The sequence below is a fragment of the Mobula birostris genome, chromosome 6, assembly GCF_030028105.1.
Source record: "Mobula birostris isolate sMobBir1 chromosome 6, sMobBir1.hap1, whole genome shotgun sequence".
In the NCBI taxonomy this organism is placed as follows: Eukaryota; Metazoa; Chordata; class Chondrichthyes; order Myliobatiformes; family Myliobatidae; genus Mobula; species Mobula birostris.
In genome coordinates, this window is record NC_092375.1 from 156,580,755 (window position 1) to 156,597,295 (window position 16,541).

General features: G+C 40.3%; 1 protein-coding gene across 1 annotated transcript in view; it reads left to right on the forward strand.

Moving 5' to 3' along the window:
* Positions 1 to 16,200, forward strand: part of slc40a1 (solute carrier family 40 member 1) — a 57,435-nt gene extending 41,235 nt beyond the window's left edge. Inside the window, exons 6-8 of the mRNA XM_072261698.1 lie at positions 6,898 to 7,143; positions 11,356 to 12,000; positions 14,302 to 16,200. Coding sequence (XP_072117799.1) covers positions 6,898 to 7,143; positions 11,356 to 12,000; positions 14,302 to 14,636 — 1,226 coding nt within the window. The 3' untranslated portion in view covers positions 14,637 to 16,200. The remainder of the gene's footprint in view (positions 1 to 6,897; positions 7,144 to 11,355; positions 12,001 to 14,301) is intronic.
* The last annotated feature ends 341 nt before the right edge of the window (positions 16,201 to 16,541 follow it).

Genomic DNA, 16,541 nt, shown 5'->3' on the forward strand with positions numbered 1-16,541 from the left:
ACCAAAAGAAAATCTGAGCACATTTCACCAGTTTTGGCATCATTACACTGGCTGCTATGTCCTTTAGGAGATCAATTTAAAATACTCTTAATTGGATATAAGGCTTTGAATAATCTTGCTCCTCCATATGTTTTGGAGTGTCTATCCCCTTACATCCCTAATCGTAATAATGTCAGCTCCGCTTACTCCTTTTTTATTGGCCCCACTCTGGTTTCTGCCCACCGAGGGAAAAAGGCTGAAAGCACCCGAGGTCTTTTTAAACCTCACACTGCGTCACCCATGACCAACCCCTTGCGCTGATTGCGGGGAGGCCCTTCCCTGGTGTAGGATTGTAGAGGACACAAGGTTAGAGACAGATCAGTTTCCTTTAGCACCAAATAGATTTTGCTTAGGATGGAAGCCAATTTGATTAAAAGCTTGAATGTGTTTTAATTGGACTGTGGGACTTTGGTGCAAATACTTCACAGATTTTTCCTCTGCAGGCTTCATGATGTTTTTGGATCCAAAAAGTATCCATTGCACTGCCATTAAAGCTAAATAGTAGTAGTTCTGAATATTTTTCCAGGAAGTGATGTGTGGCCTGTGTGGGGATATGCAGCTTATAAAATTTCCACTTTCTTTTTGTACATAATGTATAATTAAAGAATATGAATGTCTGTATGCATGAAGAACGAGAAACTCTCTATTAAACAGATTAAGCTGGTGAGGACAATATAATTTTTAAAATTGTATGAAGTACTATAGTTTCAAATTTTCAATTATAAAGTTCAACAGTATGAGTGCAGTCTTTTCTGCCTTTTACATTAGTCATCTATATTTCAAATCTACCCACGAAGCTACTTGTTTACAACTAACCCAACTTCCATTCACTGGGCGATAATGTTTACAGGTCATTCAGGGAAAAGCCTCTTGAACGAAGGATATTGATACTCCACTTGTTATAATACAGTATGTGAGACAAGGCATCATAACCATGCCAGGTCAACAGCCTTGTGGCTTGACAGTTTGTGAAATATCAAGAGTGCTATTTCCACATACAAAAGGGCCTCCAGCAATGACAGATAATGTTTGCATTTGTAGTCAGCAAATATCGTCCTGTGGATTTGACGTTGGTGTCAGAAAATACTTCATCGGAACAAATCTGGGAATATATTTCTAGGGATAAGTCCTGAGCTGAAGTGAAAAAATAAACATTTTTATGTGAGGAACTGAAACGATGGATCATAACTATGGCCAAGAGGCCTGCAGTGAGGAATTATCATTCTAAGCCAATCATACCAGCTTGTGTTCAAGATGTCACTCTGAGGTGGTCATAAGTGATGAAGAGATCTGGAATCATGAACTGTGAAACCGAGGGAGAGTACAGCAAACATGGCTTATCCAAAGAACACTCCCGCTGAGACAGATGCACGGATGGATTTCCCTTTTGAAAACTATCACTGCAAATAATATAATCGTATTAAAAGTGCAACATTCTAATTCATGGTCAGTACTGGTCAAACTGATAATCAATGCCTGGAGGGTTCAGGAGGAGGCACGATGCAGTATGGTCTGTAAGATTAACAAAAATGCCTCTATGCAAGTTAGTTGAGGACCTTCCGACTCTGTTTAAACACTGGGTGAGTCACAAGACCAACAGAGTCATGTTCACACAGCTAAGAATTTTACATGATACCTTGCAGAGGGTCGGAGGAATAAAAATGATCAGAAAGCTAATCTTAATTAGTTATCTGATATCAAGTTGATCTGCCTCATTTTATAAAGAAATATTTCAAGGAAGGAACCCAACCGTATTTTAAAAATTGGTTTTCCAGGATCCAGATATCACTACCAAGGCCATTTTTTTTTTTTGTTTTTCCCTATTCATGAGAAGGTGATACCTTCGTGAGCCACTGCTGTCCATCTGGTGACAGTATATCCTGAGTACCTTACCAATTCTGTGAGTCAAAGTGAGAAAAGGCCCTAAGCTTTTCAATTTCAACACTCACTTATCAGTTCATGTATGAAATTCAATATTACAGCTTTGCATATAGAAGATGCAAAGCTTCTTGAGAAGATTGAATAAAGGCAGATAAAAGTTCTAAGATGGTTGGTCTAGTGTGTCTCCTTTCATTGAAAATAGTTGAGTGAAGCTCAAACTTTGAGCTGAATACTCCAGTTAATTATTTCAACCCAACAGTTACATTTCAGTTAGCAGTTCCTAGATTTCAACAATTTAATCATCTTGTGTTAATATATAGAGACATCAGTTTTAAACCCGTGTATGGATTGAAGGTAGTTCACGACCAAATCTCAGGCACACCCCATAACATAAGAAAAAGTAGACAAGAATATCGATTCCTTTTCCATAAGACCATAAAACAATAAGACATATAGGAGTAGACTTAGGCCATTCAGCCCATTGAGTTTGCTCAGCCAAACAGCTTTACTTTTATATTCTAGTCCTCTTGAAATGAATACTTACATTGCATTTGCCTTCCCTAACACTGACTCAACCTGTATTAACCTTCAAGGAATCCTGCATGAGGACTCCCATGTCCTTCTGAACCTCTGAATTCTTCCCCATTAAGAAAACAATCTACACCTTTATTCTTTTTACCAAAGTGCATGACCATATACTTCCTCACACTGTATTCCATCTGCCTCTTCTTTGTCCATTCTCCTAATCTGTCCAAGTCCTTCTGCAGACCCTCAAACCTACCTGCACCTCAACCTGTCTTTGTATCATATGCAAACTTGACCACAAAGCCATCAATTCTGTCGTCTTAAGTCATTGAGGAAGGAACAGTAAGTGAAGTTTCCAGATTTACTGGTGATATGAAAAATACTGGAAGAGCATGTTCCAAGGAAGCATGCTTCACTTTGAAAGTGGGGTGCACATGGAGGCAACTCAAATATTTTCAACTAAATTACCAGGAATAGATTTTAGTGTAGCTTCCTCCCAAGTTATTGAAGGTGAGGCAAAATATTCTTGTGAAGCTACTGAGTCCTGTGCTCCATATTGATTAGCTACTGTAAACTCAATATGCTAATTATTGGTTTATGAAGGAAACTGTAATTGGGAACGAAGGATCTCAGACTCCTAAGCAGAGGATTCCTTCATATTTTAATAAGTTTCTGGTTCCCCAGTCATTATTTCCCTATAACATGGTAGAACTGTCTTGTTATGAATGAGATTATTGTGGCTGCCATAGGAGGCTCAACTCACGAAGAGTGAGTAACAGGTGAAGTTTCTTGGTTAATGAATAACTCATGAGTAACAGATATTTTAATTAAATGAATGATTTATTAGAAAGCCTTTATAAGGAAGAATTACTAAAACCATGTTTGGATTAACATCTAACCAAACCAAGATGACTGAAATGTCAGAGGAAGGTTGCAAACAAAAAGACTACAAAATAGGAAATTGGTTCTCAAATGAAAAATTGGACAGGTCAATAACCTGGCAGATAAAAGAATTTCGACGGTACATTCAGGCAGATTGGACTCATTTGAGACATTTGGTGATGTTATAAGGCTCAGGTGATATCTGTGGAAGTTGCAAACAAACTAAACTCAGCCCTAGTTGCATAACCTTTGACAAGCTAGCAAGATGTTGCAGTTTAGATAACTGCACATTTTGATCAGACAACAGATCCTTCATTGTGCTCTTTTAATTGTCCTTTCTAAACAATGGTGACGTAAGTTCACCTGACTGAGGAACTTCAGCCATATTGCAACATTTATTTTCTGCTGTGTATGTTTAAATACTATTCTCAGTACTCAGTGTCGCCTCAGCATTGCCTTGCCCTCAACTCACCAGTGACTCCTGTAGAGCTTTCCATCAGTACTCTCCTGACTGTTGTGCATCTTTTATCAGCCTTCCCATCTGAACTCTGCCCCTCTGCCCTTCAATAATGTTATAAATACTTCCCTTTCCCGTTCTCATGCTGTAACACAATAGCTTCCTGCCAGCCATTCGTGCCTGCTGGTGATCTTTCACTAAATCTGCCCGTGTTAAGTGGTTTTCTACAGTTCATGGCATGGCTTCGTGAACGAAGATTTAGGAAGGGGGCTGCCCACGTCTGCTGCAGGCTCGCTGGTGGCTGACGAAGCCAGTACGGGACAGGCAGGTCCGACCACAGCGGCTGCAAGGGAAATTCTGTTCTGGGTTTGGTGCTGCTGCATCACGGCTCTTCCTCCTTCTCCTTTTGTCCTCAATGCCAGCTCTGTGTGTGTAATCGAAGGAGGAGACAGACTGGTGAATGGTGTGTCGCCAGGCCTCGTGATCGGAGGCTAGAGTAGACCACTGGCGATGGTCAATGTGACAGGCACCAAGGGATTTCTTCAGAGAGTCCTTGTACCTCTTCGGTGCCTGTCTGTCACGGTGGCCAGTGGAGAGTTCACCATACAGCACAATCTTGGGCAGGCGATGATCCTCCATCCTGGAGATGTGCCCTGCCCAGCACAGCTACGTCTTCAACAGCATGGCCTCGATGCTGGTGACCCCCGCCTGTTCGAGGACTTCGATGTTGATGGCAAAGTCAGTCCAGTGGATGTTGAGGATGGTGCGGAGGCAGCGCTGGTGGAAATGCTCAAGGAGTCGTAGGTGGTGACAGTAGGTGACCCACGACTTGGAGCTGTACAGGAGGGCGGTCAATACAACAGGCACAAAGAAACACGAACTGCAGTTCAACACATACTAGATGCTGGAGGAACTCAGCAGTTCAGGCAGCATCTATGGAGAGGAATAAACAGTTGACAATTCAAATCAAGACCCTTCATCAATGTTGAAGAAAGGTCTCGGTCCAAAATGGCACCTATTTGTCCCCCTCCATAGATGCTGCCTGATCTGCTGAGTTCCTCCAGTGTTTTGAATGTGTGTGTGTTGCTCAAGATTTCCATTACCTCCAGAAGCCCTTGTGATACTAATTGAAGTTCCCTGTTTTAAAATGGCTGTTTCATTAATGAATATATCTTGTTAAAAATCTGCATTTTATAACATTCTCAAGGCTTCCTCCACAGCTTGACCACAAGTAATTGTTTTGGAATGTTTGCGCTAAAGTTGTGCAGCTAAGTTCGGGTGGGAGTCTTTACCCAGCAAGCCGTCCATTGCTTCCATGATAGCAAGCATGAGCTCCAGACTTTGCACACAGTCAGTGATGGAGCTAGTATTCTGTATGCACCTTGATATTTCATGCAGACTTCTGCTTTAGCCTTGACAGTGTGCCAAGTGTTCGGTTGTGCCTGCTTCTGTCTGAGGACTATCCCCTTGAGACCCCCACCATATCCCGTGGAGCAGAACACCTGTTTTAGTTACCAGTGATGTGTTACCTAGTCTTTCCTTGCCTTTTCTGGTTTCTCCTGGTCATTCTAAGTGCTGGTATAGTATAAAATATGTTTGAAGCATACATAAAACTCATTTTCTTTCATGTCATACTACACTAACATTCCATTTATTTGCTGTAATTGATTTGTCCATTTGAAACAGTGATGTATATAAAATATTCTTCATTTTTGTAATGTTTCCTTTTTATCCTAAGCCGTGACTCAAAAAAAATTACAGTCTTGAATATAATGGTTTGTGCTTTGCAAGCTATTATGAACTTTGACCTGAATGAATTATATTCAAATGCGCTCATCGGGGACATTTATTTGGCTTTATTATACAAGTACTTCATTATTTTCTACAGCCCTTGTACCCTGCTGATTGTTTCTGGCAAATCTTTCAATAGGTCTCTAGCTATTTTTCAGCTCAGCCTCTACAGCACTTCACATATTGTTTTGCGTGGCATTGTTTTTACTTAGCATCAGTTAGCCATCCTGGTGCAGTTCTTCTAATGAAATCAATTTCTGTCAGAAATGCAAAGTCAATCCAGCTACAATGCCTTCCGGTGGTGATGATACTCAGGTCTTCTTGCCTGCAATGGGTAAAAAGCTTGGGATTTGAGATTGTTCTGGGCCTGAAGATGGAGTGTATTTTTCATTTGCGGTCTATTATGTGAAATAAAGACATCATTCTAACATCCTAAGCTGATGAATCTTGAATTTGGCTTTAGTGTTGAATTTTGATGGTGTCCAGACTTGTATTTCTGCTCCTGAACATGTTCCTGGCTTTGTTGTTCTTGTTTTAATGTCCTGCATATTGTACCATCTTGCCTGATGGTGTTGCCCGAGTATGTGAATGTTTGTACATTGGCCTGTCTGCAGTTGAAGGTCATGATGTTGATTTTATTGTTGCAGTTAATTCTCATCCAAGTTTGCTGCCTCACTGTGTTCTGATTTTGCTTGTGTTGGCGGAGAGCTGGCAGAGTGAGACCAGCTGCAAAGTAAAAGTCTTTAAGGGATAAGAAAATGGACCTGCAAAGAAACACAAAGTTTAGTCCACAATCCTACCCAGTCATCTCTGGGAAAGAGCAATTCTATATATTAAAAAATAGGTATTTTAACTATTAACAGATGTTGCAGGTACATGGTCAGTACAAAAAGTTTCATTTTAAAATCAGTAAAAACCTTTTGTGTTTTAAAATACAGGTAATTTTTTTTTAGAACAGCAGGTTAAATGGTTACGACAGTAAGTGAAATAACCATAGTAATAAAGCCCATGGTGTTATCAGAAGAGGCTTGTATAGTAAAGACCTTTATACAGATGCATAATTGTGCAATCATTCTTGCATTCTTGAGCAGTAAATCAACCCATCAAGCATTCTCCATATTTGTAGAGCTCAATCTAACTGGCAGTTTCTTATATTTGGCAAACTACTTATAGAAACAATGTCCAATATTATTGTTAAAAGCAATGCTACTGTAACTTGTAAAACAATACTGTATATAAGTCTTTTCATGTCAACTGTTAAATGTAAAAGTGACAGCATCTCCAAATAGTATAAGCAGCACTGTCTTTTCCTGTCCCTGTAGATATGAATGCTACAGTTCGCCGAATTGATCAGGTGACAAATATTTTGGCTCCAATGGCAGTCGGACAGATAATGACATTTGGCTCAACGGTGATTGGCTGTGGCTTCATTTCTAGTTGGAATCTGTTCTCAATGTGCTTTGAATATTATCTGCTGTGGAAAATTTACCAAAGAACACCTGCACTGGCCATCAAAGCAAGTCAGAAGGTAGATGAACAAGAGTTGAAGCCACTGAACAAACAAACAGGTATTCAATAACTTTGTCAATGTCTAGTGACCAGTTAGCTTATCAGACAACAGTCAACCTTCTAGTTGGTACGTGCAGTAACTCAGGGTATTTGAGTTTCCTAACATATAGGCTCCAATTTGTTGTTCAATCATAGTCAGTCTCATGTTATCAGTTATAAAAATGCCATTATTGCAATCTAACTTGTTTAAATAAATTACAATTTTTATGATGGGCATTTTAAAAATGTATATAGCCTTGGAGTATTTGGGATAAATGTATAAAATTGTGTTAAATGTTAAAGGGTGACATAAACTCTGAATTATAAAACACCAGCATACTCTGTGAAGAATCACAGTAATAATAGAAACATAGAAAACCTACAGCACAATACAGGCCCTTCGGCCCACAGAGTTGTGTTGAACATGTCCCTACCTTAGAAATTACTAGGCTTACCCATAGCCCTCTATTTTACTAAGCTCCATGTACCTACCTAGATGTCTCTTAAAAGACCCTACAGTATCCGCCTCCACCACTGTTGCCAGCAGCCTATTCCACGCACTCACCACTCTCTGAGTAAAAAATTTACCCCTGACATCTCCTCTGTACCTACTCCCCAGCACCTTAAACCTGTGTCCTCTTGTGGCAACCATTTCAGCCCTGGGAAAAAGCCTCTGACTATCCACACGATCAATGCCTCTCATCGTCTTATACACCTCGATCAGGTCACCTGCCATCCTTCGTCGCTCCAAGGAGAAAAGGCCGAGTTTACTCAACCTGTTTGCATAAGCCATGCTCCCCAATTCAGGCAACATTCTTGTAAATTTCCTCTGCACCCTTTCTATGGCTTCCACATCCTTCCTGTAGTGAGGCGACCAGAACTGAGCACAGTACTCCAAGTGAGGTCTGACCAGGTTCCTATATAGCTGCAACATTACCTCTTGGCTCCTAAATTCAATTCCACGATTGATGAAGGCCAATACACCATACGCCTTACGCCTTCTTAACCACAGAGTCAACCTGCGCAGCTGCTTTGAGTGTCCTATGGACTCAGACCCCAAGATCCCTATGATCCTCCACACTGCCAAGAGTCTTACCATTAATACTATATTCTACCATCATATTTGACCTACCAAAATGAACCACTTCACACTAATCTGGGTTGAATTCCATCTAACACTTCTCAGCCCAGTTTTGCATCCTATCAATGTCCTGCTGTAATCTCTGACAGCCCTCCATACTATCCACGATACCTCCAACCTTTGTGTCATCAGCAAACTTACTAAATTATCTCTCTACTTCCTCATCCAGGTCATTTATAAAAATCACGAAGAGTAAGGGTCCCAGAACAGATTCCTGAGACACTCCACTGGTGTCTGACCTCCATGCAGAATATGTCCTGTCTACAACCGCTCTTTGCCTTCTGTGGGCAGGCAAGCCAGTTCTGGATCCACAAAGTAATGTCTCCTTGGATCCCATGCCTCCTTACTTTCTCAAAAGCCTTGCATGGGGTACCTTATTAAATGCCTTGCTGAAATCCATGTACACTACATCTACAGCTCTTCCTTCATCAATATGTTTAGTCACATCCTCAAAAAATTCAATCAGGCTCGTAAGGCATGACCTGCCCTTAACAAAGCCATGCTGACTACTCCTAATCATATTATACCTCTCCAAATGTTCATAAATCCTGCCTCTCAGGATCTTCTCCATCAACTTACCAACCACTGAAGTAAGACTCACTGGTCTGTAATTTCCTGGGCTATCTCCACTCCCTTTCTTGAATAAAGGAACGACATCCGCATCCCTCCAGTCCTCTGGAACCTCTCCCGTCCCTATTGATGATGCAAAGATCATCGCCAGAGGCTCAGCAATCTCCTTCCTCGCCTCCAACAGTAGCCTGGGGTATATCTCATCCGGTCCCGGCGACTTACCCAACTTGATGCTTTCCAAAAGCTCCAGCACATCCTCTTTCTTAATATCTACATGCTGAAGCATTTCAGTCTGCTGTAAGTCATCACTATAATCACCAAGATCCTTTTCCATAGTGAATACTGAAGTAAAGTATTCATTAATTACCTCTGCTATTTCCTCCAGTTCCATACACACTTTCCCACTGTCACACATGATAGGTCCTATTCTTTCACGTCTTATCCTCTTGCTCTTCACATACTTGTGGAATGCCTTGGGGTTTTCCTTAATAATGCTGCCAAGGCCTTCTCACGGCCCCTTCTGGCTCTCCTAATTTCCTTCTTAAGCTCCTTCCTAATAGCCTTATAATCTTCTGGATCTCTAACATTACCTAGCTCTCTAAACCTTTTGTAAGCTTTTCTCTTCTTGACTAGATTTATTACAGCTTTTGTACACCACGGTTCCTGTACCCTACCATAACTTCCCTGACTCATTGGAACGTACGTATGCAGAACTCCACACAAATATCCCCTGAACATTTGCTGCATTTCTTCCATACTCTTCCCTGAGAACATCTGTTTCCAATTTATACTTCCAATTTCCTGCCTGATAGCCTCATAATTCCCGTTACTCCAATTAAACATTTTTCTCACTTGTCTGTTCCTATCTCTGTCCAATGCTATTGTAAAGGAGATAGAATTATGATCGCTATCTCCAAAATGCTCTCCCACTGAGAGATCTGATACCTGACCAGTTTCATTTCCCAATACCAAATCAAGTACAGCCTCTCCGCTTGTAGGCTTATCTACATATTGTGTCAAGAAACCTTCCTGAACACACCTAACAAACTCCACCCCATCTAAACCCCTTGCTCGAGGGAGATGCCAGTCGATATTTGGGAAATTAAAATCTCCCATCGCGACAACTCTGTTGTTATTACACCTTCCCAGAATCTGTCTGCCTATCTGCTCCTCGATGTCCCTGTTACTATTGGGCAGCCTATAAAAAACACCCAGTAAAGTTATTGACCCCTTCTTATTTCTAACCTCCACCCACAGGGACTCCGTAGACAATCTCTCCATGATGGCCACCTTTTCTGCAGCCGTGACACTATCTCTGATCAACAGTGCCGCGCCCCCACCTCTTTTGCCTGCCCACCTATCCTTTCTGAAACATCTAAAACCCCAGCACTTGGAGTAACCATTCCTGTCCCTGAGCCATCCTAGTCTCTGTAATGGCCACCACATCATATCTTCAAGTACTGATCCACGCTCTAAGCTCATCCGTTTTGTTCACAACATTCCTTGCATTAAAATAGACACAAATCAAACCTTCGGTCTGAGCACGTCTCTTCTCTATCACCTGCCTCTCCTCCCTCTTGCACTGTCTATTTGTTAGCCCACCTCACAATGTTATGAAAAGGCAGCATATCAATGAATTGTAACAACAGATTTGCTTTTCAGCTTTCTCTATTTGTTAGCCCACCTCACAATGTTATGAAAAGGCAGCATATCAATGAATTGTAACAACAGATTTGCCTTTCAGCCTGTTAAGTTTTACCTGCTCTTCCTGGGGTTTGAGTAGCACATCTGCTTCTATTGTGTTGCATTCCCCTAATGAAAGAAATGAAATCTGTAATTTGATGTCATAATAATTGTTTCTCTCATCTACTTCATAATAACCAGCTTGCTTTGACTTTACATTACTTTCAAGTCCAAAATTTTTTTTTGATCACATCTGTCATACAAGTTTAGCATTAGAGCATAGAACATAACATAACATTACATGTTAAACCATGTAAAATAACATTACAATTACTTAAAAAGAGCAGAATAAATTCATGCTATGATTAGCCATTAGCAGAAGTTGTGTTAACACTTACTGTACTTAATTGGCCAAAACACTAAGGAGAGTTGACAGATATCCGAGAAAGGATGTGTTTCAGAGAAATTGGACAGGAAATGGCAGTGGTGGAATTGCTTTCCCAGGATCTGGCACAGACTCAGTGGGCTGAACAGTTCATCTGTGTCAATAAAATTAATTAAGGTTAGATCAATATGAGAGATTGCTCCTGGCACCACGTTTGGTCCATTAAATATCACTGTTTACAGTATTGGCATTTGCACTACAACTGACTGTCGTCCCATAAAAAATCCAGAAGAAAATTAGTAGTAATGAATATTAACATAACCAAGTAGGCATGTATTTATATAGTTATTTCCACATCCCCATCATGAGTCTTTCAACCAGTGAATTATTTTTGCAACATGGTTCTTGGTGTAATATCTCTGGTTATCAATTGGTGATGTTATGTGTTTCCAGATACTGAGTCTGGCCAAGCAAAGACTGGCGATGAAACAGGATCAGGCCGTCCAGTTGAAGATGCATTGAAAAAAGAAGAAAAACATTGTGGTGCCAAAATTCTTGAGCCTTTCTATACATTAAGGGATGGGTGGGTAGCTTATTACAAGCAGCCAATATTCCTGGCTGGCCTGGGCCTGGCCTTCCTCTACATGACGGTTCTGGGCTTTGACTGTATTACAACAGGATATGCTTACACCCAAGGCTTGAGTGGATTTGTCCTCAGCTTGCTGATGGGGGCCTCTGCTGTTGCTGGAATTCTGGGCACCATTGCCTTTGTATGGATACGCCGAAAGTGTGGCCTGATCAAGGCAGGCTTCATTTCTGGTGTGACTCAGTTTTCATGTCTGATTTTGTGTGTGATTTCTGTGTTCATGCCTGGAAGTCCTTTGGATTTGTCCGTGTCCCCTTTTACGGAGCTGACCAACAGAAACCTGGATCCAAAGGCCTGGAAGGAAGTAGTTGTACCAACATCACAACCTTGGCTAAGCACTACAATTGGGTACAACTACTCAACGACTGAATCTCCAGGCACTGAGGAATTTGAACCAGAATCTTACATCTCAGTTAGCTTGCTCTTCGCCGGTATCATTGCTGCAAGAGTTGGTAAGTGTGCAACTCAGCTGATAGGTCAACAAGAAATATGTGTAGCTTAGTAGAAGTTCATGTCAAAAGGAGGACTCTTTAGACCAGGGCTTCCCAGCCTTTCTTAATGCCATGGAACCTTACCATTAACCAAGGGCCCCATGGACCCCAGATTGGGAACCCCTGCTTTAGACCTTCTTCCTTTTAACATGCCTTGGGCTACTATGAACGTCAAAACTAAAGATTTGTACTGTATTTGGAGATAAGCAGTTAACATAAATCAAATCTGTTTTCCCTTATGATGAAACGGATTCATTTCTATGTACTTGGTGCATAAACTTTTTTACCAAAGTCCTGACAAAATTCACTGAGTAGTCAGTCAATACATCCCACACCTCAGGATGCTTAATTCATTTAAAGTATCCAAGATACACCAATGGAGAGAGGCCACTGAGCATATCCATTGATATTAGCATATATTGTTAGACTGCGATCCTTTATAGGAAATTGCACTGTGTATCACTGGAATGAACGCAGGCAAATAGGATTATAAGAAGTTTGTGCGTTCTCCCCATGACCATGTGGGTTTCCTCTGGGGGCTCTGGTTTCTTCCCACATTCCAAAGATGTATGGGTTAGTAGGTTAAATGGTCACATGGGCATAAAGGGACAGTATGGGCTTGTTAGGCCAGAAGGGCCTGTTACTGTGATGTATCTCTAAATCTAAATCCACTTTCCTCTTCCATTTCTCATGTCAAAAAAATGCAGAATTGTCCAAAAAACATACTTGTCTCAGGTTAGTGGTTTAATCCCAGAAAAAGGCAGCAAAACCGGGCCCACGTGATTGCCAACTTTAGTTGCAATGAACCATTTCCATTGTTGTGTCTTTGCTGAGACGCATGAATGGAAGGTGATCATGCTTCAAACGATCCTTTCCCACATCAGCCATGGATCAACTATATCAAAGCCTTGGGGAATATATGGGGAAGGAGGAATGCAGGAATCAGTGTATGCAGTCAACTCCTGTTCTTGCCTTGGTAGCTGTGAGGTACAAGTGGCCCTACAGTGTAATAGAAACATAGAAAATAGGTGCAGGAGTAGGCCATTCGGCCCTTCGAGCCTGCACCGCCATTTATTATGATCATGGCTGATCATCCAACTCAGAACCCCGCCCCAGTCTTCCCTCCATACCCCCTGATCCCCGTAGCCACAAGGGCCATATCTAACTCCCTCTTAAATATAGCCAATGAACTGGCCTCAACTGTTTCCTGTGGCAGAGAATTCCACAGATTCACCACTCTCTGTGTGAAGAAGTTTTTCCTAATCTCGGTCCTAAAAGGCTTCCCCTTTATCCTCAAACTGTGACCCCTTGTTCTGGACTTCCCCAACATCGGGAACAATCTTCCTGCATCTAGCCTGTCCAATCCCTTTAGGATTTTATACGTTTCAATCAGATCCCCCCTCAATCTTCTAAATTCCAACGAGTACAAGCCCAGTTCATCCAGTCTTTCCTCATATGAAAGTCCTGCCATCCCAGGAATCAATCTGGTGAACCTTCTTTGTACTCCCTCTATGGCAAGGATGTCTTTCCTCAGATTAGGGGACCAAAACTGCACACAATACTCCAGGTGTGGTCTCACCAAGGCCTTGTACAACTGCAGTAGTACCTCCCTGCTCCTGTACTCGAATCCTCTTGCTATAAATGCCAGCATACCATTTGCCTTTTTCACCGCCTGCTGTACCTGCATGCCCACTTTCAATGACTGGTGTATAATGACACCCAGGTCTCGTTGTCATGGCTGAGGCAGGGATTACAGCAAGACTACAAACGAGGAAAATGATCAGAAAAATATTTTGATCTATGGAATATGAGGCAAGCAAGTACTTTGATCAATATATCAAAGTTAAAATGGAACTTATTAATTCATGAATAATTTGAAATTCAGCATAATATGCTCCTGATTTAACAAATGTCGTAGTTGTACCGTTAGGGAGCAGTTTAAGTTGGTAATTGTGGAAAAGTGCACCATGTGAATAGTGATGTCATTAGGTGCACACTCTAAGTGATGCCAGTTGCACTAAAGCGCACAGTCCTGTTTCCCACATACTGTAGTTTCACCTGGAACTGAATCCTTGCGCAGGTTTATGAGCAATTTGTATGTAGAGAATAAATGATAAGTGAAGACGGTAGATGCTACAAATTGCTTGTTTAACACAAAAAAGATACGGTTTGATTACCTTTCCTTAATGTACCAGGCTTGCTTGTTGTGTAGATTTGAGCAGGTATTTTATTTTGCCAAACTAACTGTTTTTTTTTCCTCAGGTCTCTGGTCCTTTGATTTAACAGTAACACAACTCATTCAAGAAAATGTGGATGAATCAGAACGTGGCAAGATTAATGGTGTGCAGAATTCCATGAATTATCTCCTTGATCTAGTACATTTCATCATGGTCATATTAGCTCCAAATCCAGAAGCATTCGGTCTTCTTGTAATCATTTCAACCTCTTTTGTTGCTATGGGGCATTTGATGTATTTCGTGTATGCTTACAGATCATTGGGAAGCCAACTCTTTGCTTGTAGCTCCAAAGACACAGCAACTCAGGGCAACAATCCTCAAATAACTGATTGTGTAGCAGTCAGCACAAGTAATGACTAAAGAGATAATATCATTTGTTTTGACCTATACCTTATATTTTTAAGATACCTACTTTTCAAGTAGCTTAGGCATATAATACAGAAACCTTATTAAGCCAGATTTTCTTAGTGGCTACATATCTTTTTCTTCTGCTTCATACCATATTAAAATGTTGCATGTATGGCTCAATTAGATATCGCCAAGTGAATGATTCAAATCTATTGAAGTCATTTGCATTTTCCGTAGGAAGCAATTGACTAATAAGTACAGTATAGCATTATCTGTTAGGGAGTATATGACTTTTTACATAGTGTAGTGGCTGATGTTGGCTTGGTCAGAGAAAAGCAATAAAAAGGTTCTTAGTATAAAAGCTGAATGTTTTATACATGTTACCATGTGAGATGTCAGTTGAATTAACATTTAAATGTAGTTTTATTGAGCTAGCTACTAACAAGTGTTATTGTCTCTTTATCATTTTTAGGCTCCAGAATGGTATATAATTGATTTTCACTAAAATATTGTATCTTCCTTGCTGCTAATATCATGAAGGGAACTGTTTGCCAATCTGCCAATAACATTTTTCAAACTAATGTGGGTTATAAAGGGATTAATATTTTCAACTAAATAGTGCCTTGACATTAAAAATGTGAGATGCTGAAATAACTACTTAAATCACACTGTACCCAAGTACACTGCAGGGAGTTTCAGAGTGTGCAGGAAATGGGAGTATGAACATTTGCCAACAAAATCTGTAGGCCAGGAAATGTGTTTAACACCACAGATCTTTGCTTGATTAATTATAAGGGTGGAAATGATCAGTTCTTGTGTTTTCAAGAGATATTCAATTCCATACATTAGGATCTCCTTATGACATAGTCATTCATATTAAACTCACTGGCACAACTGGAAAATAGATAGTTTTCTATTTGGAAAATTCTTAATCTTAAATGATCTTGTGGAACTTGGGTTTTTTGAGAGGGGGTGCTAGAAATGTTCCACATTACATTACATTCAAAGGGACGCCCTCTGGTTATTCATATGAAATCATTAAGATAGTTGCCAAGTATTTGCAAGTAGTGTTAATAATATTTTCCTCTTAATTGTGGAATAGGAGACATGGCACTTGTCCTTGGCATATTATCCAATACTCAAGTTCAAGTTGTGGTTGAAGCGACCACAAGTAGGGGGATAACAAGTAAAGTTTTCCTTGTTTGAAGGTGGACATTTGTAACATCTATGCAGTCCAATCAATGATTAGATTAATGAGGATATCAAGTCTGTGTTGCATTGAAAATGAAAATAGCAACTGTAAAACCATGAGAAATTAATCATAGCCAATGGATATGGATCTTTGTAATTTTATTATAAATATAGCTTTAGAAGATCTTTATGGTCAATATTTATATGTTAGAGTCTGAAATGGAATTTCTGGATTCATCAAAAGATATGTTAACCATTGTTTTAAACTCCATTTGTAGTTCTTTTATCAGCTTGGCTGAATTTGGTAAGCATATGACAATAGACACTCCAAAAGTCACAGTTTCTGAAATTGAAAACATTGCTAAATAAAATGTTGCTAAAATAACATAGGCTTCTGGTGGTGGTTCTTTTGGCCTTTTCCTGTAATACATTACAACATAAACATAACATAAGCTTGGCAAATTGTCTATCTTGTGTGAATCTGGTGGCGTTTCTCAGTATGAGGAGCATTTTTCCTGGGTTAGGAGGTTTAAGGCGAGAAATTTAAAGGAGATTTGAGGTGCAAGTTTTCTTTTATATACAGAGCGTAGTGGTTATATGGAACAAGAAGATAGAGGCAGAAACGATTATTTAAAGGCATTTCAACAAGTATTTGGACAAAAATAAGCCAATGTAGGTCAATGATATTAGTGTTGATTGACAGCAGGGTCAGCATTAATGAATTGG